The following is a 27554-nucleotide window of genomic DNA, read 5'->3' as shown; positions in this document are numbered from 1 at the left end:
CGTGCCATGTCTTCCTCGACTTCTGCTACCATTCACATTTGATCTCCACATTCCTCACACGATCAAACATGGTTTTACAACACGTACGCCTCAGGGATTTCATTTCAACAGCATTCAGTCTACTTCCATCCTTTCTCTGCCAGTTCCATACATCAGGGTAGGTACCAGCACTCCATTGTGGACTGCCAGCTTGGCTTCTTTGGACAATGTTTAGTTAGCGCCAACTGCGTTCAGTCCTCCATGAATGGAGTTACCTGCATTTCCCCTTGTTTCAATATCTCTGTCAGCCTTTCCATCTCTCGTAAACATTTGTTAAATTAAATGTACCATTCTTGAGAGAAAGTCCAATTATATCCAATTATGTCCTAAATCCTGTATCTAAATTTCGCTAATAAACAATTAGTTAATGTTAATTAAGTGTTAATCTCGAGTGACCTACCAGGTAAGTATTGTACTGTATATTATCTCCATATATAGTTAGTAATAACATAGATGATTGCAGAAATGTATTATATATTTGTACAGCGCCCTTGAGGTGATTTTGCACAAAAATGGCGCTATACTAATCATCCAAATATTATTATTTAGTTAATTCCACATGCAAACTAACTTAACTCGTGTACAGGGGATCAACGCTGCAAGCTACTTCGAGCAGGCTGCATTGAAATCCCCATAGAACAGTCTCAGCATTGCACCTGTGCATTAGATGGCAATCGGCCTCCTTTTCACAGAATCAGGTTTATCTGTCAGTCCCGGTCTTGGAAACCAGATTTATTCCGACTTCTAAGGAATTGGGAACAATGCAGAATGCATAATTTTATCAACGGACGCAACGTAAACTTTTGTGCGTAGCTCTTTATGTGTAAAACTTACAAAAGTAATATTTACACAGCAGATAAAGAAGGATTTCATTCTTGTTTTCATGTAAGAATGAACACAAATCTTGCAGGTGGAAATGAAACCACTTCACGACATCTGATCGAGATCAAACTCATTATTATCAACAAATGCATTCTTTCAACTTTTGGTGGCAATCACGCAGACATGTACGCATTTATTAGAAATGATTGGAGATTAAACCAGTTAATAACCGAAATAAATGTCAGTCCTACCCAATCGGGATTTGACAGAGCTGTCAGCGTTGACTCCACTGTGGAGGATGGTTCAGTCCTCAGGTCAAAAATTGAAAATGGATGTATTGTAGTAAAAAAAGTTTATTTTAAAAAGTGTACAATCAAGGGTAATGGTGTTCCTCAAGGATCTCATTTAAGACCAGTTTTGTTTATACTTTCATCAATGATTGAATATAATTGTAAAGCTGCTCATCTCGGCACAGGCGGAGGAAAAAAAATAATAATAATAAGTGACTAAGGCTGCAGTGTTTGCCTTCACACCAAAAAGGCAATGGAAGCAAAACCAGTTGTACGTTGTTATTTTTTTTTTTTTTTTTTTTTTTTTTTTATTTTAGCGACTATATAAAATAAATGTTACATACAAAATATAATGGAGAAATTAAGTATAAAATATTGTATTTCTTAGTCCTCCTCACTAGGGGGTCCTGTGCCGAGGCGGACTAAAGTTATTTAAATATGGTTTATTTGTCTTCTATGTCGTTTTTAGTGTCTTCTATGTCGTTTTTAGTGTCTTCTATATCGTTTTTAGTGTTTTCATTAGGGTTTTTTCATTGACCTCTTTCAGCCATATTTTTATTAATGATTTGTATTCATTAGGATTTTTTATTAGTTTTATGTCTTGGGGAAGGATGTTATGGAGTTTTGTTGCAAAGTATGTATAGTTTCTTTGTCCGAATGTGGTTTTATATCTTGGAATATTTTTTATATCATTTTTGTTCGATCTAGTGTTATGCATACACAGTCTAGTAGAGGATTTGTTATTTTTGAAGAGCTTCAATAATATATTTTTGGCATATATTTGCTGTACATTTGGTACGTCAAAGGAATTGAATATTTCAATTGAAGGCGTTCTAATTGGTACTTTCAATATGGTCTTTATGATTCCTTTTTGAATCGTATTCAGGTTGTGTAGGTACGTATGTGTAGCAGATCCCCATCCTATGATTCCATATTCAATTCGAGAATGACATAATGCGTAGTAGACCTTTTTCATATCCTTTTTATTTAATACGTTTCTTAGATTTTTAAAGAAATATATAAGGCTTGTGAGTTTTTCCGTAATACCTTTGATGTGTAGGTCCCATCTAAGATTTTCGTCGATTATTACTCCGAGATATTTTATGTTTTGTGTTTTTTCGATGACGGGGCAGTAACATTGTATATTATTTCCATGGCATTCGTGTAGTTTTAGTTCTAGCGATTTTATTGGTTGGCTCCTTGCGTTTATTGAAAATGTTATATATTTTGTTTTGCTTATATTAACGGTAAGCGAGTTGATTTTAAGCCAATTTTGAAGTGCACTAAGCCCCTTTTCAGCCTCATTAAATGTATCCGTCCAATTTTCTTCTTGAAATAATAAAACAGTATCATCAGCAAAACTGATTATATTTCCTTTAATGGTAAGGTTAGTTAAATCGTTGATATAGATAATGAATAGGATCGGTCCCAGTACACTTCCTTGAGGGACGCCATAGTTTAAAGATAGTGGTTTGCTCTTTTGTTTGCCAATTTGTACTTGTTGTTCTCGCCCTGTTATATATGACTTTAATAAGTTCATTGTTGTTTCGGCCATTCCTATTTTTTTTAGCTTAGTTAGTAATATTTTATGGTCTATTGTGTCAAAAGCTTTTTGAAGATCTATGAATAAAGCCAAACACTTTTTCCCTTCATCTATGTTTTTTATGGCTATGCTTGTTAGATTTTCTATGGCATCATTGGTGCTTAGATTTTCCCTAAAGCCATATTGGGATGGTGATAATAATTTGTTTTGTTCAAGAAAATGAACAATAGGCCTCTTGCATCCCATTTTTTTATTTTATTTTCCGGTTTAGGCAAATATTCTAAGACATTCTGTATTTTTTTTTTTTTTTTAATCGTATTTTTGAAACCATGGCGATTTTTTGAAAATTTTAATCCGAAAAATCGGACCATTTTTTCATAAACCGGAAAGACGGAACATAATTTATGGGTGCGAAAACAAAATAATTACATAGCCCAAAAACATTTAAAAAAAAAACGACGCATTTCACACGAATGGCAGAGGAGAATAACGAGGCATACCAAAAATATTACATCTCATAAATATTTTTTTCCTTGAACCTTCTTATTGATCATTAATCCTTATTAATTTATTTAAAGTTTTATTCCAGCAGTACTGGGAGGATATTGCAATCTCAGTCTGCCATATTAAATGAGATGACATATAATATAAATATACTTATACACAATATTATAGGATTGATGAATATATACGATTATAATGTTCAGTCACTTAATCCAAATATTTTACAATAAAACCTAATGTACATAAAATTAAATGAATTAAAGGGGAAGGTTTATCAACAATATGAAATATATAAACAAGTATAAAGAAGGTTCTCATAAAATATATTTAGTTGGTCGAAGTACCTATACAGGGTGTATCGGCACTAACCCGACAAACTTTAACCAGCTATTCCTTAGCACATTTGGAGTAAAAAATGTTATGGGCACTTTGCTGTCCGGTAGCATTTTTTTTTCAATTAAAAACAAAAAAAAATAAAATTTCCACACTACATCACTGTCATTGGCATTGCGTTTCGTGTTAAACAACTGTTATAAGCAAGTATGTCAAAAAGCGTCTTCGCTCTTTCGCACACACTAAATAATAATAGTTAAAAATGAGACGAATGGTGCCGTGCTATTTCGTTGTGACTGTAAACGTGCGCCAATATAGGTACACACGTGCATTATTCAACGGAATTCGAATAAAATATTTGCCAGATGGGTTTTCAAACTTTGTCAAAGGATAAAACAGTGGTGACATGTGGTGAAAATATGAATAATAAAATTTTTATTAAAAAAAAACGTTACCGGACAGCAAAGTGCACATAAGATTTTTTACTCCAAATATGCTAAGGAATAGCTGGTTAAAGTTTGTCGGGTACGTGCCGATACACCCTGTATATTCTATATGTACCAAGGTTGGTTTTTGTTTTTGCAATGAGACTATTTTTAACAGCTGCACATTCTAGTTATATAACATATAACTTGATATTGTACCTCTTGTTTGATACTATCCAAATGTTGCGATTTAAATTATTCTTGTACTCATAAACTCATAATAATATATTATTAAATTTGATTTTGTTAAAATCAGGACCATCACCATTATACTTCTAAGACAGCCGCCACGGAAGGATAATCTGTACGATTTTCACATCATAACATCTGTCACTTCTGAATAATATCTGTCATGTCAAAACGAAGTACTTCCAATTCTAACGCTGCGTTTTGTTACTGTTTTGTTATTTAATTAAACATGGATTCGTGTAGTAACCGTAGGATCCGAGATCGTAAAAATAATTATAAATATTGTATGGTTCCTTTGTGCCCAAATACTTCGGCGACTACTAAGGAAAAAAGATTTTTCGTTGTACCGCGAATTTCAGCAATTAGAAAACAATGGTGTATTGCAATTCATAGGTCCAGTCAATTGGGTGAACTGTCAAATAAAACCGTACGATATGTCTGTGAAGATCATTTTAATGTAAGTATATTTTTTACAATATTATTGTTTGAACACAATATTTAAAAAATACATATTTTTCTTTGTTGCATGCTTCACGAATAGTTTGCTGTACAGTACAGTAGGTTGAGTAGGTGGGTCTATTACCTAGTGACAACAAGCCTACACACATTACAATATTGTTACACTTTTGCAGGCTATTCTCAAATGAAGATACTTATTATATTTGCATTGTTAAGTTTGTATTGAATAAATACAATGTCTCTTGATAAGTTGTATTTTTATTTTCAGTTAAGCGTGGATGCTCGGAAATGGCCCCAACATCTAAGTAAAAGGGTGCTTTTAAAAAAAGGAACCATTCCTCATAAATTTGAATGTCAAATTGGAGCTGATGGGCGAGATCTACTCAATGTGGTGGATCAGCATCCAAGCTCATCTAAAGGCGGTGAAGTGTTTGTTGCAAGTCTCGAGCCAATGTCTCCTTGCCTGTCTGATGTGGATGAGTCTGTGCCACAACAGATCATCAATCAACCTCAAGACTACGTTGAACTGGAAGTGTCGTTTCCTCTCGAGAAGCCTCAATGCTCTGGACTCCAAATACTTCAACAACATGTGGATGGACCACAAGATACATCAAGCTCCGAAGAAAACTTTCACATGTTGATAGTTGAGAACGCAACTGATTCGAAAGCCATTCAATGCAATTTGAAAAAGAAATTCAAAAGTAAATTGACAAATACAGGAAAAGAACACAGTAGGGGTCCAATCGAGTGTTTAACTACTCGTGACGTAAGTACTTCTCCTGTGAAGCATAATAAAAATACCAAGAATGTACAACTAAAGCATGTCACTCTTCAGCCAGACAGTTCTGCCTCGGAATCGGCATCTGGTTCAGAATACTCCCAACAAGCTACGTCAGATTCGTACGTTGATAGTAGTTCAAATAGTGATTTCAAAAGTCTGTCATTGAAATTAACTCTGCAGCATATTGAAAACAAACCAAAGCTGTATTTAGGAATCCTTAAAGATTTTTATTGGATTGTTAAAACCCTAGCACTCCTTGAAAATATAAACATTTTAAATGTTTTAATCGTTTTAAAAAAAATTAAATTAAACTCTAGTTTCAGCATTTTAGGTGATGAATTTGGCCTTTCTGAGGCTCAAGCTTCAAGAATCTTTAAGCAAAGTTTACCGAAGTTATCTCGTCATCTTGCAGAACTGGTATTTTGGCCTAAGTCAGAAGCAATAGAAGCCTTACTACCAATTCCATTCAGAGCAAGATACAAACATGTCGTATCAATCATAGACTGTTTTGAAATTCAGATAGAGAAGCCATCAAATCCACTGCAGCAGGCACTAACTTGGTCAGAATATAAAAAATGCAATACACTCAAGTACCTAATATCAATCACTCCTGATGGCTTTATTAACTTCATTTCAAAGGGCTTTGGTGGACGTACTACAGATATGATGATTGTGGAAAAGTGCGGCTTCTTGGACAACTTGTCTGAAGGCATGTCGGTAATGGCAGATAGAGGTTTTAAGCAACTAGCTACTATTTTAGAAGGCAAACATTGTCAACTTGTGCGTCCACCAAGTGTTGTTACAGGTGTAAATAGCACTAAAAGAGAGGTGAAGTTATCCAAGCAAATAGCAGCCCTGCGTATACACGTTGAACGTGTAATAAGCCGGCTCAGAGAGTATAATATTCTAAAGCCACATTCTTGTATAGACTTCCATTTGACTCAACAAGTTGACCATATTGTTATGATTGCATGTGGACTCATAAATCTACAAAAACCAATAATTTGATCATATTAGTCTTATTAATATTATTAGTCTTTTAGTGTTTTGTGCTCTACGCTAATGTTTAGTTTAAAATGTTATGTGCGCTTCATTATCATATAAACTTTAACTTGAATATAAATATTCATAATATGTACCAGTGTAATTTTGTTTATCCTTCATGTAATGTATATAGAATAAGTCTAAAGTGTATAATATTATGTAATTATAGCGCCAGTATGTGTTTTTTATAAAAACATATGTTGGAGCTTTTACTTAGAGTTTATAGGCAATGAAGCCACCAAAAGGGATAATATCAAATACTGTAGAATAATTTATGTATAACACCTTCAACTTCTTACATTTACCATACATTCTGATTATGCTATACTAGCGCCTCCTAGCCCCGTGACTTCTGTGGGTTGGTTTTTTTTAATGCATGTTATTTGAAATGTTTTCTTTATTTTACGTTAATAAATTATATAAGTCGAAAATAAAATATTTAGTAACCTACATACGACCTTACTGTTCTTATGCTCACACGTAAAAAGAATAGTCCCGAAGAAATGCAACATGCTACACTAGCGCCATCTAGCGGCCAGCGTTACCAGTCAGTGCAAGTACTGACTATAATAATGCTTCCAATATTTTACTGAGAGTGGATTGATTGCTATTCATTCATTACGCCTTACTTTTACATCAAGTTTATATAAATACAGTTGTGTTGTAGCAAAGTGATCATGTTCCACTTTTTAATACATTTCTATTTGTGTTAGAATTTCCACTTTGTAATCATTTTCTTACTTCCAATAATAAATACAAAAAAAATCTATGCGATAATACAATAACATGTGTACGTATTATCAAATAAATACTAGGTATAAATGTAAAAATATGTCTTATGTAAACTTTTTGTTTTTGTTTTTCTGTCACTTTATACAAATACATATTATACTATGGTGGATGGGATGAAAATAATATGATGCTATTGTACATAATCAATATAATCATGTATTATTATGAATAAAGAAGCGAGTGTAGTGCAGTAAATACGTGATTTATTTCAAATAATGTATACCTATACATTTTTTTTAAGTACAGGAAATATAGCTCTGGACCAAAACAGCATGGCTTTATTAATAGCTTCGACACAGAATTCTTCATCGTAATCGATGTGGAAAACATTTATTTTGCCAGATGATTCAAAGTTGGGTTCAGCAACACAAAACACTCCCTTGAATTTGTTCAGTACAAACATTTGTATTTGCATTTGTGCATAATACTTTCTGGCAACAACACCCTCAAAAAAGTAATTTTTCATTGTACTATGTTTGACTGGACACTTGACCTCAACAATATAATCATCAGTGACTGCATCCGGGGAGCCACCGATAATTGGTAATTTGCAACTGATTTTGAAACCACATTCTTTATATTTGTGTCCCAGTTGGTTTGCTAGTACCTTTAACACCAAAGGTTCTAAAAGCCGACCTCGTTGCATAGCCTTTGTGTCTGGAATCTTGGCTGCCCCTAAGATGACTTCAGTCAATGTTCCATCCAATGTTTTGCAGTTAGCTGCCTCGTATAGTTTGGATGCAGTAATTCTGCCATATCGCATTTCGTACCATAACGGGCAGTTAGCCTGCTTTCTTGTTAATGAAAAAACTTCCTCGAAGATATTTGGAGGAATATTTAGATCACATGTAATAAAATTGATGAAATCTGTAGCACTTGTATTGTGCAGGTTTCGTGTTTTCTTAAAAGCAGAAATCATCCTGTGCATGGACAAACAGTCAGTGGGCTTCGGATCCATGTAAAGTTGAGTCAGTTGGCATCGAAGCCCCTCCTTAAGACTCCTTTGGAGTACTGCTGCCAGGAAATCTCCATTACCTTTTTCCACGCTTTTTACTGCGTTCTTGCCAACTTGGGATGCCAGAATGAACTTTTGGGAGGTTCCGACACACGATAACTTTGATTTTCTCCAATAACAGTCGACAGATGTCGACGCTGGTTCTTCACTTCTCCTATGGAGCCATGTTAGAAATGCCAGTGCATGTTTACAGCCACCTGAAAGCAAAATGTTCCAAATATAAATTATTTGTCAACAGGTAGCTGGCAGAGACCCTCGCAATGATTCTGTGTTTGTTACATCACACAAGAGTTTGCTCTTCCCCACATCTCCATAGGGTAGAAGAGTGTAGAGGTTAGAGGAGAGAAACATATTTTACAATATAGCGACATACAGTTCAACTAACCTCTAGAAGCTGCACAGTCTTGACATTCTAAGACTTGTATTTCATCTTCCATCTCATCACACAAAAGTACAACAGAGTATGCTTTTTGGCGGACACGGTGCTCGGGGGTTATTTTTGCTTTCACTGTGCAGATAGGACCTTCTCTTTTTACCTGCACATACCCGATAGCATTATCACCATAACTTTCACGTGCAGACCTTTAAAATATATAATAATAACACGTTGAAAACAAAAGACAGTTGCATATAACTGAATGTTAACAATTGTCTTAATAATAATAATTGATGGAAACATAATATATAAGTACATATTAAATGTTGTCAAAATATATAACATAATATTCGTATATTAGAAGATACAGAAAAAATACTAACCTTTTTGTTTTGACATTTCTAATTTCGCTTCCAATGAAATTCATATTATTACTTAGAAAAGTAGCCATCATAAATGAATCTATGTTCGGCAAATTGTCAGACTGACCCTGAACAAAACCTACTTCAATCATTTCCAAATAATATATGCTTAATTTCTCAACAAAGTTAGCGGACTACAATACAAACAGCCAAACCCCAAACAAGTGTCAATATTCAAATTCACAAGTCGCCGGAAATCAAGGTGTTGCCATATAAAAAAAATAATCAGTGTGGAATTTTACAAAAATTAATTCAATAATATTGGAGACGGAACATTTTCAAGTGGTGACGTCACAAGCCAAAAATAACAGATTTATTTATTTTATTTAAAAAAAACTATACATTTCAAAATTTTTTGAGTAACATTTTCGTAATCTTAGTAGAGAAATCTATCCACTCATTTTTTTCCAAGTCATTAGAAAATCCTTGCAAGTGGCCTATTTGCTTCTTCATTACACTTTCCAAGATTTTTGAAAAGGAGCTTAAGAGACTTATGGGTCGGTAGTTATATATATCCTTTTTGTTACCACTTTTATGTATAGGTATAACTGTTGCTTTTTTAAGGCATGAGGGGAATACATTTGTAGATATAGACAGATTGACCAAGTATGTCAAAGGGAAGGTCAGTTCATTTTGGAGTTGTTTTATTGTTTTATTTGAGATTATATCATTTCCCGATGATTTATTAGCATTGAGGGATACAATTGCGTTTCTGATATCAGTATTGGTTACATTAATTAACTTTAATTTATCTATCTGGTTCATACTTTCCTTTTCTTCTGGTAAAATGCTAGTTTTTGGATGTCTGATTTGCTTTGCCAATTTTGACCCTATATTTGTAAAAAATTCGTTTACGTATTTGAGAATTTTGTCCGGATGCTTTTCGAAAGAGATTTGGGTATTTTCAATTGTTAGTTCATCTATGCTTTTGTTATGGGATGATTTTGCACTTGTAATTTCATTAATGATCTTCCATAATTTGCGTGGGTCATTGTTACATTCGTCTATTTTTTTCTTATAATAATTTTCTTTGACATTGCGTACAACATTTTTGCAAATATTTCTGTATCTTTTATAATATCGTTGTATAAAAATATCACAAGGATTTAATCTAACTTTCCTGTGTAGTTCATCTCTTTTTCTAATGCAATTTATAACGCTTTGGGTTATCCATGGTTTAAGATGTTGATTTTTATGTGAAATCTTTTTTTCTATTGATTTGGTATTTGACATGATGGTATGAGTTATATATTCAATGAATTTACTCCAGGCACTATTTGTATCAAGGTTCTCCAGTAGGTTTATCCAGTTTGTATTTAGTAATTGTTGTTTTACTTCATTCCATATGGTTTCTGTCTTCTGCACGATAATTGGGTAGGGCTGCGATCTTTGTATTTTCTTTTTTGTAATAGATAAAATTGTTGTATAGTGGTCGGTTATAGTAGAGGTGAATATGATAGAGTTGGTTGGTTTAACAGTCTTACTGAATATGTGGTCGATGCAAGATTTGCTGTCATTTGTAACACGCGTAGGTTTATTTATCAAACTTTCAAGTCCGTGGGCGGCCAGTGTTTGCAGATAATCAGTTCTATTTGGATGACCGTTTTCTAGTATGTCAATATTTATATCTCCGATGAGGAAGACATTTTTTTTGTTTTTTAGAAGATTGAGTTCATTAGAAAGCGTTTCAAGAAATTGATTAATATTAGTTGTAGCTGGTGATCGATACAGAGCTAATATAGTGGTTTCATCACCCACTTTGATTTTCAAACAGTTTGCATTTGGGAATTTTATTTCATTGACTTCAGTTTTAGTGTCATCTTTAATGTACACTATCACACCATCATTTTTTGTGTAATTCAAATTGGTTGCATATGAGGTGTAATTATTAATATGCAAGGGTGAATATTTATCCTTTATCCAGCACTCAGTGAGGATAATTATATCAAGATTAATTTTTAGATTCTTAATTAGTATTTGAAGTTCATCGAAGTTTTTGTTGATACTTCGTATATTTTTATTTAATATATTAAAATTGTTTTATTGTGTTATTGTGTTATTAAAATTATTGCATTCGGCTCCTCAATTACATAATGGAATGGGAGTAACCAATAAAAAGCATTAATTCTCCGAAGCCGGTGGTCACCACCAATTTTATTTCTCTTCTTCATCACAAAATAATAATATAATATAGTCCATCCTTATTCACACGTCAACTTCACCGCCGCACAACAGACAACGCGCCAGTCAGTCGGCTGGCGACCGCCTCATCGCCGGCGAATCAAGCAGAATCAATCTACTTCTTGGGTGTGGCAGCCTTGGGCTTGGCGGCTGCTGGCTTGGCAGCTGCTGGCTTGGCGGCTGCGGGCTTGGCTGCTGGCTTGGCTCCGGCTACCTTGGCTGGCTTCGCTACCTTGGCGGGCTTGGCTGCCTTGGCAACCTTGGCTACCTTGGGCTTCTTGACCTTGGTGGCGCGGTGTTTCTTGATGGCGGCTGCGCGACGTTCTCGCAGTTTCTTGGCGCGGACGGCAATGTGGTTTTCAGGGAGCTTGACCTGAGAAAAAATGACAATATTCATTAGTATATTTATACGAAGATAAGTGTTTATTTTGAGGTTATGATTATTTTGTGTGGTGAATCTACCCCCTCCTAGTACTTAACGAGGACGGATCAACTGTCTCCACAGATATAATCTGGCACCGTGTTACTAAACACTGCCCCCCGGACATAATGGTCCGGTGACCAGCCTTTTAGTGCCGTTAACCTGTTGAATGTCGAAGTAGGAAAAGGACATGATTGAATACTCACTCCGTCCTTCTCTGCCTGTCGGATCTGCTTGTCGGCCAGGGTGCGGAGACGCAGAAGGTGCTGGCGACGCTTCAGGACTCCGGCGTACGGGTTGAGGCGGAGCAGGGCGCGCTTGTTGGTGAGCGGGTTGAGCTTGCGAGAGCGTCGCACCACGGCCTTGCGGGGCGCGCGCAGCACGCGGCGGATCTCCTCCGACTTGAGCAGGCGGGACAGGTCAGTGCACGCCATCTTGGGCTGTGGCAGGTTGAATCCCTTCTTCTCCAGGGATGGGGCCTTCCAGGTGCCGAATAGCTTGTCTGTAACATACATCACAACAGTCAGTCAATATCGTCCAATGTGGAGAATTGTTGTAATAAGGGATAAAATGGTTAAAACAAGAGATAATGAGTGGAACATGACTGATAATGCATGAAACAAGATAGAGAACAGTTAAAACAAGACTAGGAATGATTAAAACAAGAGCGGGAATGAATAGAACATGAATGTCAATGAGGATAAACATGAGAGATGGTAATGTGCGGCAGCACGGCCCCGCGCAGATATGATAATCGAGAAGGGAACGCCCTGTGCCGCCGCTGGGGTTTACTCTGGCGCCATTATCAACACTCGACGGACATGTTGTCACTACGTCGCTTGGATAGTTGACGCACTGTTACACTTTATCAACATACACAACAAGAATTAAGAGGCCTGATTTGGCAATTGATGCGGGTCTGTTTGAAAGACTCACCTAGCCTCTTGAAAGCGGACTCGGTCCAGATGATGAAACGGCCGACGTGGCCTCCGGGCGCCAGCTTCATGAGGTTCAGTTTCTCCACGGAGATCAGCTCCATGCCGGGGATGTTGCGGAACGCCTTCACCAAACCCTAATAACAATCACACAAGGATTAGCACAATTGCAGTCTGAGTGCGCTATTATAAACAAACCATATCGGAGCCAGTTGGAGCCAACCAAATGTTGGGAGGTGGAGAGCTTATTATTTAGTGATCAGATCAGAACAGCCGGGTTTTACTAATCTGCCTCTATCCCCACTGTGTTCATTTCGCATAATTTCCTAATATTTTAGTATGTTTATAGCAGTACTCTGCGACAAGATGGCAAAGTGCCAGCGAGACCAAGTGAACAGGGAGTGAAGCGTACGTCAGACAGTGTCAATGTGTGTGAGTAATCAGCGACCTCGGTCTCATAACCCAATGCTCTGTTAGAGAATATCATCATTTGAACACTTCACTCCCAAATAATACCACTCTGAATAAATAATTGCTAATCTAAATTGATGACCTTTCTAATTCCTGACACTTCAATGAAATAATTTCAATATTTGAAAATGTTTTCAATAAATTTCAGCAAGTAAGGAAAAATTGCGCTTACTTTGAGTGCACAAACGCACAAAACACTTCTACTGTTTTATTTATCCAGCACCGCGTTGATTAGTGTATTTATGATCAATATCAATTGTCCAAAATAACTTCAATTTAAGTCATTGATACTGATTATTGCTAATCGATGGTTTACCGAGGCAATTGAGATATCCCATTGACGGGACGAATGATGGGTATTTTAGATTGCGTGCACAGACCCCATACGCAAACATCGTTGAAGCTGCGGAATGACAATCGTTAGTTCAATTGCTCATCTATCAAGCCTTTTGGAGTTTAGTTTCAACGATGAACTTGATTTGTTTTTACATAAAATTGCATTATATCGCGATTATCTGAAGTAAAAACAGAAGCTCTTTAACCGCAGGGGTGGGCAGAGGACGGACCGCCAAACAAACGGTCACACCACACGCTCCTTGCCTCATTCACATTCATACATAGTCTTCAATTAATCTTGACTCTTGATCGTGCTATGTCTTTCTCGGGCGTACTCTACATTTCTGCTACCCAAACCATCAGAGCGTCCCTTTCTTAATCTTACGTTAGCCTTAAATCTCCACATTTCTCACACAATTATACATGGTTTTACCACATGTACGCCTCAGGAATCTCACTCAGTTTACTTTCATCCTTCCTCTGCCAAATCCATGCCTCACTGCCGTACATCAGGGTAGGTACCAGCACTCCATTGTGTACTGCTAGCTTCACTTCTTTGGACAGTTTTTTGTTAGCGCCGACCGCGTCCTGTTTGCACGCTTAAGGTACTGGGTAAGCGGCAAAAATATTGACGGGTCGATTGAAGTTGAGTCAATACGCATTGTCAATAATTGACACAAGAGTCCAGGGACCCAATTTTCATTTCAGTAGATAACTGCTCTCATGCGATAATTATCTACGTTGTCTATGGTTTTTCTATCATCGAGTAATTATCTACTAATTTTCGATAGAAAGCGTATTTTGGAATTTCTAATAGATAATTATCTATTACAAAGCAGTAGATAATTGGACTATTGGTTTTAGTAGTAGTTCAACTGTCAAAAAGTGTTACTTGTACGGTTTGCGTGTGTTGTATTTTTGTTAATTATTATAAAAATGGTGAGTTTTGAAGATTTGACGCACATACAAGCGACCGAAGACATGGAACAGGCCGAATATTTAACTGAAAGGCCACCAAGAAATGATGCATTTAGTCTGAGTAAAAAATAAAAAAATTTCGACTTTCTAAAAAATTGGTGCTCAAGTTAATTGATCTATTGTCGTCTACTTCTTCAACAAACAACAAAGTAAATTGAAAATTGACAATCGTAAACAGATGTATATAGAACAATGTATCAAATCTATGGAGTTAAATACACGGGTAACCATATAAAAAAAATAAAATTGGTACATTTTTATGTTGGTATTAATATCGGTTGTTTTACATTATCTACGACGGTCGAAAATACGCATTTATCGAAACAGTAGATAATTTATCATGCGCGATCCTCGCATGCGAGCAATTGTCTACTGAAATGAAAATTGGGTCCCAGACGCCATTTTGAGTGGGATAAAAGATGTGTAAGCGTCATTGACCGTGTGTGCGGTGGTTTGTTTGGTGCGACTAACCTGGTTGCGATGGTAGACCACGAGGGGGCCCTTGCGCTGGACGCGCCTGCGATTGCGCATCTTTCCCTTACCGGCGCGGAGACGGCGAGACTTGTAGACCTGAATACAAAATACATTATTAATTTTACATATTATTGTTTACACAAAATAGATCCCATACGGTCTCGGAGAAATCGTTCTAGAAAAACAACTTTGTATTCAATCTAGAAGAACTAAAATTTACAACTCTGTGAAATCAAATTTCCCGAATGAAATTTGGAAAAAAAAATATTATAAATAAAAAATGTTCATTTATAAACGTAAACGACAAAAAATGAAATGTGATTTAACATTTTCACGGCCAAAAGTATTTTTGTTATTTGTTTTTGGGGTGTTATGCCGTGTCGCGATAACTCCTTCTTTAGCCAACGTTTCGGACAACATTGGGTAAAGAAGGAGTTAGCGCGCAACACGGCATAACACCCCAAAAACAAATAACAAAAAAAAAAAGACAAAAAAAGAAATTGAAGATAAGAAGTTTATAATAGATTTTCTAACAAAAATGCATTTAAAAAAAAAAAAAATTATGAGCAATTTTAGTTGCGTTTAGAAAATAAAACAAAAAAAATAGGTGGACCATTTGCATTATCTAGGTAGGTAGTACCCAAAATTACTATCCTCCTTAAATTAGCTTAAATACTTGACATATCATTTTAGTATTTTACGTATTTGTGCGCAAATACATTAGTTACCATTAATAATTGGGATTTCTATAGTTTAAAAGCCCATTAGACAGAAAAATGCATGGGGTCATCGGAAGACCCATTCGGTTACAGACGTTTTGTTTGGCATATTGGCCTGGCAAGAGTTAAAAAAAATTATATGTTTATTTCTGTGTATTTACATTCAGAAATAATCATTTTTTTGATTTTATTGCAAAGCTTGAAATACACACAGAATATGAGAGATTATATTATCTGTAGTAGAATAAAAATGAAGTTATAATTATTGTAAGCGAGTGTTTAACCGGTACCGCCAAAGTGGCGATAGCGAACAAAACACCGGCGGTTCAATCTGGCACAGAGCGTTACTCCAGGCACCGCAAGGAGCGCCAGGAGTGGACATTACTTCGTGCGGAGAGCGAAAGCGGGTGGTAAGGGGCGTACCTTTTGGACATCTCCCCAGGCGCGGATGCGGCGGAGGAAGCTGACGGCCTGCTTGGTCTTGGTCAGCTCTTGGACCTTGTCGGAGACCACCAGCGGCAGCTCGGGGATCTGGTCGATAACGTGACCTGGACATGACAAACAAGACAGTCAGTATACAATTTAAGGTTGCCGCAAAAAGTTTGCAAAATAGGCCAAAGGGAACCAGTTTTTAAATGACAATTTTTTAAGATAATATCTATAAATAGTATAAATTGTGCGCTTAGTTCTTCTAAACTACGCAAAAAAATTTGATAGGGTTTTTCACTATCATTTAGAGAATTTCTTCCGGAAAGTTTATGTATATAAAACAGTCATATTATATTCATAGAAATTAGAGAAAAGTCAATGTTTTGTAATCAAGTCGGAAAAAAAATATTTTCGGGAGCTTGCATTACTAAAGCTGGCTAAACCTTATGAGATACATCAAAATAATGTACTAAGGAATTGTATATCTTAAAAAGGCCTACAGAAAAGTCCTTAATGGTATATGTCTATCTCTCAAAGATAGCCCCCAGAAAGGCCGGGTATATGTCAGTTAGTTTTTAAATAAGCTATTAAAGTTTGGGTGATTTATCTCATTTGCAGACAAATCGATTCTCTGTCCGAGTTAAAGGCCAATTCTTGACCAGTTTCAACTGATCACAACTCGATCTAAAGCTTATAAAATGGGCCAAGAATTAGCACTTAACTGGAACCGTTCGGACACCGAAAACATCCCCAACTTAAGATATATACAGAGCAAACCTTTTCACTAAATATAAATGTTCTTGAAAGGGGAGCAAGTTGAGTTTAAAATTAAATTAGTTTTACTGCGAGTAGAGATTATTTATTTGATTGTTATCTAGGGCAGAATATATATATTTATTTCTTTCAAAAACATTACAAAATTACTATTTTTAGGCATTTTTAAAGATATGTGGTATTGCTTATTTTTTATTATTTTTCTTCTGACCAGAAGATGGTTCATTCGGAGCATAACCAAGAGATAGTCGGTAGTAACTTGTGCGAGCTCCAATATTGTTTTGACGTTTGCAATTAACAAGGGAGTGAAGCGTACGTCAGACAGTGTCAATGTGTGTGAGTAATCAGCGACCTCTGCCTCATAACCCAATGCTCTGTTAGAGAATATCATCACATGAACACTTCACTCCCCGCTTGGGTTAGGTAGGGTTGTGCGAGACTGTTAGGCAGTGTTTACCCTTGGCCTGCACGAGAGCGGGCACGCCGGAAGCGGCGAGTGCGGCGGCGAGGGCCCCGCGCCTCTGCTTCAGGTTGATGCGGCGATACCAGCGACGCCACGGCTTGGTGGGGGCGAACATGCGACCACCTCTGCACATGTTACCGAAAGCTCCCTGTCCGGACCTACAAAACAACACATTCTCTCATTAATATTAACAAACAAATCTTTACTTTTTCTTTACAAGGGAACTATCGCGCTTTTACAGAGGGAATTGACAATGTATGCTAGTGTAACATAATACATGGATAATAGCATAACCATATACAAAAAAATAAAAATCAAATCCAAATAACAACACCTGGTATTGTAAATAATGCAAAGTTTCAAATATAAAGTAAGTTTGTACATTCTTATATGCATACAATTATTCATGTTTGTTGCAAACAAGTAACACTGAGAACAGGAAAATAATTTAAACTTGGTGTACATTATGAAAACCAAAAAATATGCTTAAATTGAAGGTTTTCCTATCGTTTCGCTTGAGTAGAATACAAATAAAAAAATAAATTACTCAATAAAAAAATATAAATCCAAACTACTAAAAAAAATTTTTTTTCAGCAGCTGTACAGACTGCGCTTACGATGTGAGAACCCAACATGAGTATCAAAAACTTGCATATCTTTGTTGAAAGGGCTATTGAACAAGATTAAACGTGGATTTATAATAAAAACTGCACTTGCGTCACTTATACGCCTTATTAATTAATATCAGTCCATCCAGAATGCAAAACTTGCATAAAATACTGTGTACCTACTAGCATACTAATACTGCGCATGTAGTGTACAAAGTTCTGCCATTTTCACCAGATGTGACTTTCGATAACATAATATTTGCGAGAACGCATCGGGAGGCTGATAATAATTGTGTGGTGAATCTACCCCCTCCTAGTACTTAACGAGGACGGATCAACTGTCTCCACAGATATAATCTGGCACCGTGTTAATAAACACCGCCCCCCGGACATAATGATCCGGCGACCAGCCTTTTAGTGCCGTTAAACCTAACAATACACACATCATCACATCATTCAACCCTTAAGCGTTCATATTTCGCAGGGTACCATTTCAATGGTAGTGGAGTTCCTCAGGGATCTCAGTTAAGACCATATTATTTATATTTTCACCGATAACTGAGGCGGCATCAGATTAAATTAATAAAGACTATCTTAAACAACCAACGTAAATTATGTAAAAAGTCCGTTCTAAGATTTTGGACACTTTAAAAATTCCCATTGTGGTATTTCATTTCTTTCACAGGAGATGTGTGATAATAATTTTTCATTTTTCCTTTAACCGCTTCTGTGCCAAGAGCGAGTTAACTCGCATTCTTGGCCTGCTGTGCACAGCTACACTTCTACCTACTGGCATTTAAAAGGTTAAGGGAAGCAGACATACGTACATTGTTTGTATAACTATTATTTAGTGTATAAGAGCTGCAGCATTATTGTGATAAAGAATGTATGTTTTATACTTTTTATGCTGTTGTCGTAGGAACTTTAAAAACATGCAAACAATGAAAGTCAACTAAATTTATATGTAATAAAATATTTTGACTTTTCAACTAAACATTCAATGTTTTTTAATCAATTATTTAACATCTGTTTCCGTAAAATCACTTTAATTGGTGATTGATTAGACTAAACTTTTTCAGTAAACCAGCACAATTATTCATCACACAAAAATATTCCAGGCGACTTGACTTGACCATTGTACAGATAAAGAGAGCGCTACCGGTTATTACTCTAGGCATTATGCTAATTGAAGTTTTCATTTACTGTTATAATAGCGATAAAGTGAATTGTACTGACCTGTGGGTACCACCTCCGCGAACCCTGGGAATACGGGCCACAGCGCGACCAGTTCCCCAAGACTCGGCACTGGTCTGGTGACCTGGAATAAAATACACACATTATTACTTATCAACAGAACAATTAACATTTTGTTATAGAGTATTTCATCCGCTCTTTATGTTCTAATCTTAGATACCAGCTTAGAATCTGTAACGAATTAGACCCTAGAAGAGCCAGACAACTATTCAATAAGGACGGTACACTCGCTGAGGGAACTGGTAGGACTACCAACGGGACACTACCACCTCAGGAGACACATGCAGCTGTTGGGAGTAGAAAACACTAATAGATGCAGGAAATATGAAGAGACTTCAATTCCATCATGTTGCCGATGTCGAGAACCCTGATGGAAAAACAAGGTTCAGAGCTACCTGGGGTGGAACCAGGAGACCAGGTGATCTTTATCAAAGGGACCGAGTTACTCCTGGGTGGGTGCTCACGGGAACGATCCATAAACCGTCTCCGCTTCATTAAAATCATAATAGTATCTGAACTTAAATTGGGTTTAATCAGTCTTTCGATAGCTAATCTAAGAGCAAGAGAGAATCGTAATAATAATTTATAGTGTAAGTAATAGAATAATGGATTGAAGTGTGCGTTTACATCAGCATCAGACAGTGTCAATGTGTGTGAGTAATCAGCGACCTCGGCCTCATAACCCAATGCTCTGTTAGAGAATATCATCATAAACTGATGTCCACGCACACATCTAATCCTCAAACTTGTCCAATTATAACAAACAAAGGTGGCTCTCTGATCATTTTTGGAACCACAAGTTCATTCCTGCCGATCTCCCGTTGTATTCCTCCAATTCATTATGTCCGAGGACCACTAACATCCAAAAAGATAGACTTGACACCAAGAGGGTTTGAGAGTTCTTTGAATTAACTTTGAATAGAAGAGCGCACATTGAAATAACCAAACCCTGCACAGAAAAGTAAGGCAACATTGTGGGTTTTATCTGCGCAAAAACGAATGTTCATTTTTAACTGAATCCTAACGTAGCGATGCTAAAAATGAGTGAGGTGGGTAAATCGCATGTGTAGGTCACAATCCTCAGCAATGGGGAAATACACAAGAATGAGTCAAAGACACAAGACTGAGTCGAAGACAGAAGAGTGAGTCAAAGACACAAGAATGAGTTGAAGAAACAACCTGTTCTCATGAAGCCAACATCAACGGTAAACGGATCTTTGGTTATAGGTTTTATGGGTGTTTGAACGTACCGGCCTCCTTGCTGACGCTGTAAGGGTGACGCCTGTTCTTGCCCATGGAGACGTGGACCTGGTTGACGAGGTCTGGCCGGATGGGGGCGCGGAACACGGCGGGCAATAGTACGCCGCCTTCTCCCGCTTCATTCTTCTCATTGTACACCGACACCAATGGTCGGGCTACGGATAAACTCTGAAATCAAAACAGACAGACAGCCATTGAAATAAAATTACAATAATATCACCTTGACTAATTTACGAAATAGGTCAATTCAATTCTTGACAACTCGACACGCTGGTAAATCAATACACCTTTGAAAAGTGATATATAGTCTTTAAAAGCGATGGAAAAAAACCCAGCGTAATGCCTCGTTCAGACGTTTCAGTTTTGATTGATTAACTCTCTACTTTAAAGCATATTGACAAGTGTGAACCATCTTTCGACAAAGTTTTTAGTTAGAAACCTTGTTGAATTTTCACCATTCACAATTTGATAAACTGAAACGTCAGAATGCGGGATTGCCTGTTTAACCTCATTTGTTTTTCATCACTTTTGAAAAGTGTGTCGATTTGTCAATGTTAAGTAGATCAATTGCCAAACTAAAAACAAATTAACAGGTGTCGCACAGAGGGTGAAACGATAGGAAATTAGGGAATAATATGCAATAATTATTTAAACAAACAATTTGTATCATTTTAATAGGAATAACACTATATCAGTTTGTGAAGAAACAAAATAATACATTTTAATTATATTTTGACAAGTTATTCGCGTTCACTTTGAGGCCATCGATGTGACATTTGACAAGTGGCATTATAGATTAAAAAAATAATTTAATAACACCCTAACATAGAATATATTTTATACATTATAGGTTAGGGTTTTGATATATTAGATTCTTAATTTGGGTACAAACTATCCTAACAACGTTTTTGTATTATTTTAAATAATTTGTATGCATTGGGAAGTCTACATTAATTTTTTCTTTTGATATTATTACATTAGAAACGATAAACTTGCGCCTGTAATTAACTGAGATCAGAGGGATTTGAAATAACAGAAGCTACTAAAAACGTGAGCCATCTTCATCAATAATGGGGTTAAATTCACATGCCATATTTGACGGATGCAAGTGAAAGTTTTAGGTTAGGTTTTCAAAACTTTTGTTTAATTTACTAAACGAGGTTAAATAAATGTACGATTGCACCGCCCCACACAAATTATTATTAAATCAGGGGGGAACGCCTAGTGCTATCGCTGGGATTTAATCTAGCGGCATAATCAACACACAAAAGACAAATGTCATTAAATCGTGTGGATAGTTGACGCATGAAATGCAATCGAGATAGAAGTAATCGGGCTTTAAAACGTATGTTAAATCACGCATGCACTGTTTAACTAGGTGTTAGGAAAATAATTTATTAGATTTAGTGTAAATATTTCGTAGAAAACAAAGAAAAGACAAACATATCACTGAAAAACACGTGGATCGAGAAGCCGACATGCTTCCATTTGACACTCACAATATTCCCAAATTAGCTTCGGAAACTGGAGAAAATAAACGTCGCACAATGCACAAATCACTGGCGAAACAATTCAAGTCGTTCAGACTTACCATTTTCGCGATGTGGCGAACTTATATCACATAAAAACACTATTCTCGGCGGAATAGACCATCCGCCATGCCACGGAGAACTAAAAAGGACGGAAGCGGATGGAAGTGAAAACACTGCCAGAACTAAAAAATAAAATATTCAGAGTTCCTAACCATAGCCAACAAAATAAACACAGCATGTCGAGTAGGTACTTTTTTTCTTTCCTGGGGACAATAGTAAGCCACATTATTTTATTAATTTATTGTTATATATACAACATTTTCATTTTGTTATCACTTATACACTAGCTGTAACCCGCCACGCGTTGCTGTTGCTCAGTATGTCTGTGCAACAAAATAAAGAAACAAAAGCGCGTAAAAATTTCAACAGATGGCGCTGATTTTTTTTTTTTAAACACGTTTTTACCTGTCACAGGTGATATAAATAGATGATAGAAAATATTTTATAATAATAAGGATTACATACCTTATTTTATTTTATAATAGTGTATTGGGGAAACAAACAGTTTACAATTTTATATAAATAATTACATTTTACATGTTGCATTAATCAGTGAAGTTTCCACGTAAAATTCGTATGACATACAGGAAAAAAAACATAAAAACATTTTAATGAAAATAACTGAGATATCTTACACACTTTAATGTAAACAACAAACAAACAGAGAACATGATATAGAATATACGAGTGTATAGTGGTAGAATTGTTTTATTTTTAAAACTGCCACCAGTATGCTAGTTTGCAACCATGGACCTAAAAATCCCTGGACAGAGTATTTGTGCGATTTTTTATGAATGGCATTGAAGCCAAATCCAAGTTATGAGTAAATTGCCTGGCAGCCATCTTGTATGACTTCTTTCGAACTTTGTTCACAATGTGGTGCATAATTAATTTTCTTATTAAATATTGTTAATGCAGTTATAACGGCTTATTATTTTTGGGGTATTTGATGAGACTAGGAATGGGACACATCATTTAAAAATTTAAATCTGTAAAATAATGCCCGAATCATAGTCCTTTTTAAAAGTTACGTCCGTTTAGGTCTGAACAACCTTGATGTTGCCATTAAAAATATAATCTATAGAATTGCAGCGCTTTCTTTTATGCTCATTATTTTGGTCAATGGTTATTTTGCTCATTATTTTGGTCAGTGCGCAGATTTAAAACTAAGCCAAATTTAAAAACGGTACTGGTTTTTATTATGCTAGTTGGAATAATGAACTGTTTCTCTTTCATTTTTTTTCGATGAGTAATAATTCAATTTAATTTCTCTTTGTCATGCTGAGTAATCATATAACTACGTCATTAATGAACAGTTAAAGCTCAGGTATGAGCAATAGGGTATTTGCACGAAACGTTTAATGACATAATAAATATTTAAAGTTAACTAACGAACTATCACGCCGTCTCCTGTACAGACCGCCTAACAATTCAGTCTCGGCACACACTCCTTGCCTCATTCACATTCATCTTGACATGGCCCGACTCAAGTATCTGATTAATTTGATCGTGCCATGTCTTTCTCTGACGTCCCCGACTTCTGCTACCATTCACATTTGCGTCAATATTTAAAGTTTATTTCAGTCGTAGGTACGAAAATAGTGTCTATTTTAAACATTTTAATTTCTATTTACTATGTTTTTTACAGGCCATAATTGAAAGGGTCGTGATTGGTTGACGGTGTGTACGGTATTTCGTATTCATACAGGGTAAGCTCTGAGACAAACCTCAAGTGCGCTGTGTTAGGTATTATCGGCATCTTGGCTCTTTAGCTCCTTGTCGCCCTGGCAAGTCAGCGCTGGGAGCTGACAGTGCCAGGGGGGTATAACTCCAATCGAAAATTGGAACCGAAATATTGTGACGTCATATGATTGCCTAACTATATCCACCAATGAAAAACTCTCAAAGTCTATGGAATAAACTTTCAGAGTTTTTCATTGGTGTATAATATAAGAAGTAGACTCCGAATGAGAATTTTTCTGTCCATATATTGGAATATCTATGGTTTTTTAGGACCAATTTGTTTCATGCAAAAAACCCGAAGTTATAATAATAATAATGATTGGATTATTTATATATCGCCGTTTTCGTGAGAAAATCACCTCAAGGGCGCTTAACAACTTAATTTATGCATTGATCACTTAGACTTATTTACTTTTGGTTTATAACTAAGTTTCATAGATAGAGAGAGAAAGCTATAGATAGTGAGTGGTTTATTTATGCCGACTGCTCCAATTGTGCCTGCACAGGGCCGGCCCTGTAGTTTTAGGAAATAAGCAAAATTTTCATCGTCATTGTAAAGACATTGAAAGAGATATATCTTTAAAAATGGACAATTCACAGGCAAAAACAACCCGTACAAATTTCAACAGGCGTAGTGGCATCAGAGCACATTCAGCGCAGCAATTTTGTTCCGGCGGTAATTTGAAATACGGTTTAAGACATTAAAAAATGACTAATTATAAAAAAAACCGCTGCTAAAAAGGTTTCTCTTTCAATAATAAAAAAATTCTTATGATACCTTGTTGGGTAGGAAATGAAAATTATTTCCTCTGTGCATTACAAAAACTCATTCTCTTAAGTTTTTAATCTATTTGTATTCCCTCCGCACAGAATTTCCAAATTTGACGTAACCCGCGAGGGAAGGGTTTCTAAGAGGAGTTTAAAAAAATTAAAATTGCGACTTCTACCCTTCCATGACATCCATAAATTTTATCGGTATATTAAATGATTAGTACATCTAGAATAAAAACATTTATTTTAAAATATCTCTGTTACTTAAGGCCCCGTCGTAAGCGTTCAAAGATGGTTTGAAAAGGCGATATGTAAATACGAATGTTAGAGGAATGACAATTGGCCAGATCTGAAGAGCGGGGTAATTTCTCAACCTTCCCCATTATCATCTTCACCTCCCCATTCTTTTCAGTCATATAATATAACGAGTTTCCGATTAAATATTCTATGGAGGCCAGTATATTTACGCCCGTCAAGTTGCTCTCTGGTAGAAGCCCTGCCATTACCATTACAAACAAATTGTAATTGCATCATTTGACTTATCTTACCAGGGCTCCTAAGAACAACTTAGCGGATGTAAATATCTCACAAACCCAGCTTAAAAATCAATTTCAAATAAAGACATAATACACCGTCGCTGTTTCAGAGTGCCAAAATTTTACCTGTTAAGGCTATTCTATGGCAAAAAAATCATAATTCAGTATATATTTACCCCGCAGCATAAAGAAAAATTAGAACATACATACAGCACTAGATTCACGCGCAATGACGGGTTAATAGTTCCGAAATTTAATAATAAACTAATAAGCAATGTAAGTCTATGAATAAGGTTAAATATATGGTGAAAAATTGGCTATCGGAAAAAAATATTTACTTTAATATGTACGAAAAAATATTGAATCTTTAGATATAAGATGTAAATTATAACTTCTAAAATGTATATGTAACTAAACTTTAAGCACCCGTTGACAAGCCAATTCAATTGGCTTAGCAGGACTTGTTTGTTGATATGTATTAACTATTCATTCAATAAAATAAATAATTAAAAAATTTAAAAAATTGAGTACCGGCCCAAAGTCTGACTGGTTTCGAAGAGTTGGAAGTTTTGCGGTATTTTTGTAGTATTCACAAAAAAATGTACTTACGGAGCGGACACTTTGTTAAAAAAAATTAGCAATGGAGATTTTCTAAGAAATATCTATGGAGGTAAAAATAGAGTTGACAAAAAAATTTTCCACGAATGTTTGAAGACGACCGTGATTATGAATTCAATGTGATTGGGTTATTGTACCCGACCAGTTGTGTGTAATTTTAGCTATTTACATCATCACACCCACTCTGCACTTGCGTTCCTTGGCAAAGATATTATATTTTACAGCGAGCTGGTCGACTCATTACAGCATAATTATACAATGTTTTCATTCTTTCAGCCCCTTGAAAATGACGTACTTATCGAAATGTTACTCAAAATTATTTCATTGAAGACCCTCAGTTGACTTCTCAGTTTTTTTTCCACATAAACGTACTTCATCCACCTCTCTGTATTATTTTTTAATTGCAGCGATATAAATATTCATAACCTAATCAAAGAAATATTACGTAGGTACCTAATAAAATTGTTTTTTAAAGGGAAGATTAAAAAAAAATCACGCTTAAAAATTCATAATAATAACATTTCGAAATACTACGCAAATTAAGGTTAATTTTAACTTAAAAACAGTAAATAATTTACTAATATAATATAAATCTTACAATAAAGGGTAGAATGTAAAAAATGTACTGTTGATCGATTGTTTATTCAAATATATTATTTGAATACTACTTTTACTACATTCAAAACAATGGTTATTTGAATGATTACTTTTAAAGGTTAAGCCACGTTTGTCGTCCTTTCAAAGACACGAAAGTATAGATCTTCTAAACGGTTGATTATTTATAAAAAAAACATCAATCGCTTTGCATTATGAATTGTTTAATATTTTTATTTAATATAAACGCAACAAGTTATAAATTATATTTGTTTATGAATGATTTATTATATGAGTTAATCCTTATTCATTTTACAAATGATTATCATAAAGTAAACATTTTTTGGCACGATAAACAATTTAATCGCACTTCGATTGATAGATTATAGTTTCTTATTTATTACGCATGTCAAAATAATGATAAAGTGCCTACCCCGCAAAAATTATTAAATAATCTACCATTATTTTTATTTATCGACGTAAACAACAGCTTTTCTGTGTTAAAAACCAGGAGATTCGAGACAAACAAATTAGAATAAATAGATTTTTTGTCGAATTGCATAATTTCAGTATCTTTATCAAACTTCCTTTTCCTGAAAAAGTTTCGATTTGTCAAATCGGCAAAAAATGTGGCAAGAGTGTCACAAGGAGATGAGGTGCCGATACTATGGATAAAGTAGCACGCAGCTCTCGCGATTTCTATACAATTTTCAAGGAAACATTTTTGTGGTCACTGTTTTGCTAAACCATAGACAATAATTTAGATTTTTTTTTATTTATTTGTTACCGAAAACATTTTTTGAAAAAAAATTGTGTCCAACAATGAAGGATTCATAGTATATAAGTAATAAGTTACAAATCAATGGACAATATACATCATAATATGCATTTTTAGTTGTAATTTGCAAACTTTCCCCAATAATTAATCTATAAATCTTAGTAATGTTATATACCACTAATTAAAAATCTTTGTGAAAATGGGAAATAGAGATTCTTTAAGTATTATGGTATCATCAGCGAAGTTGTAGGTTGGATAGATTTGTTTGTAAAACGGAACTATTTTTTTTTTTTTATTTTTTTTATTGTGTTTATTTCTTGCTAGAGCAATCCCGATGAGTAACAGAACTCATTTTAGGACAGGAGGAACTTACAATTCATATGTAGGAGGTAGTAGGAACAATTTTACAACGGTATTTTGATATCAAATATAAGTTTCACATTCAATACAGCATAAAAATTAAAAATTAAAATAATGACACGTTAAGTAGAACAAACAACAATAGAAAACAAGTACAGAAAGAAA

The 27554-nt window shown here is 35.4% G+C and overlaps 2 protein-coding genes across 2 annotated transcripts; one reads left to right on the top strand and one right to left on the bottom strand.

The window, feature by feature from the left end:
• Positions 1-5115: 5115 nt before the first annotated feature.
• Positions 5116-6453, top strand: LOC149415745 (uncharacterized). The gene is made up of 2 exons (XM_089641663.1): positions 5116-5365; positions 5858-6453. The coding sequence occupies exons 1-2, from the start codon at positions 5116-5118 to the stop codon at positions 6451-6453; spliced, it is 846 nt and encodes a 281-aa protein (XP_089497789.1).
• Positions 6454-11219: 4766 nt separating this feature from the next.
• Positions 11220-22123, bottom strand: RpL4 (ribosomal protein L4). The gene is made up of 9 exons (XM_089641479.1): positions 21989-22123; positions 20388-20565; positions 19120-19201; positions 17270-17433; positions 16033-16157; positions 14888-14986; positions 12633-12768; positions 11903-12198; positions 11220-11648 (listed from the first exon to the last, which is right to left on the bottom strand). Exons 1-9 carry the CDS (start codon positions 21989-21991, stop codon positions 11391-11393), a joined length of 1341 nt encoding a protein of 446 aa, XP_089497605.1. The 5' UTR covers positions 21992-22123; the 3' UTR covers positions 11220-11390.
• Between the last annotated feature and the right edge of the window lie 5431 nt (positions 22124-27554).

Source organism: Hesperophylax consimilis, chromosome 17 (assembly GCF_061612785.1).
Source record: "Hesperophylax consimilis isolate HC1 chromosome 17, BYU_Hcon_1.0, whole genome shotgun sequence".
NCBI lineage: Eukaryota > Metazoa > Arthropoda > Insecta > Trichoptera > Limnephilidae > Hesperophylax > Hesperophylax consimilis.
This window is presented reverse-complemented; position numbering and strand designations above follow the sequence as displayed.

Bases quoted from the DNA above. Each gene is read 5' to 3' on its own strand.
- LOC149415745 (XM_089641663.1), top strand. From the start codon at position 5,116: ATGTCTCCTTGCCTGTCTGATGTGGATGAGTCTGTGCCACAACAGATC. The intron at 5,366-5,857 runs GTAAATTGACAA...GTCATCTTGCAG, and splicing joins TTTGAAAAAGAAATTCAAAA to AACTGGTATTTTGGCCTAAG.
- RpL4 (XM_089641479.1), bottom strand. The intron at 17,434-19,119 runs GTCAGTACAATT...GTTGTTTTGTAG, and splicing joins CGCGGAGGTGGTACCCACAG to GTCCGGACAGGGAGCTTTCG. The intron at 14,987-16,032 runs GTACGCCCCTTA...TTTTGTATTCAG, and splicing joins CCTGGGGAGATGTCCAAAAG to GTCTACAAGTCTCGCCGTCT.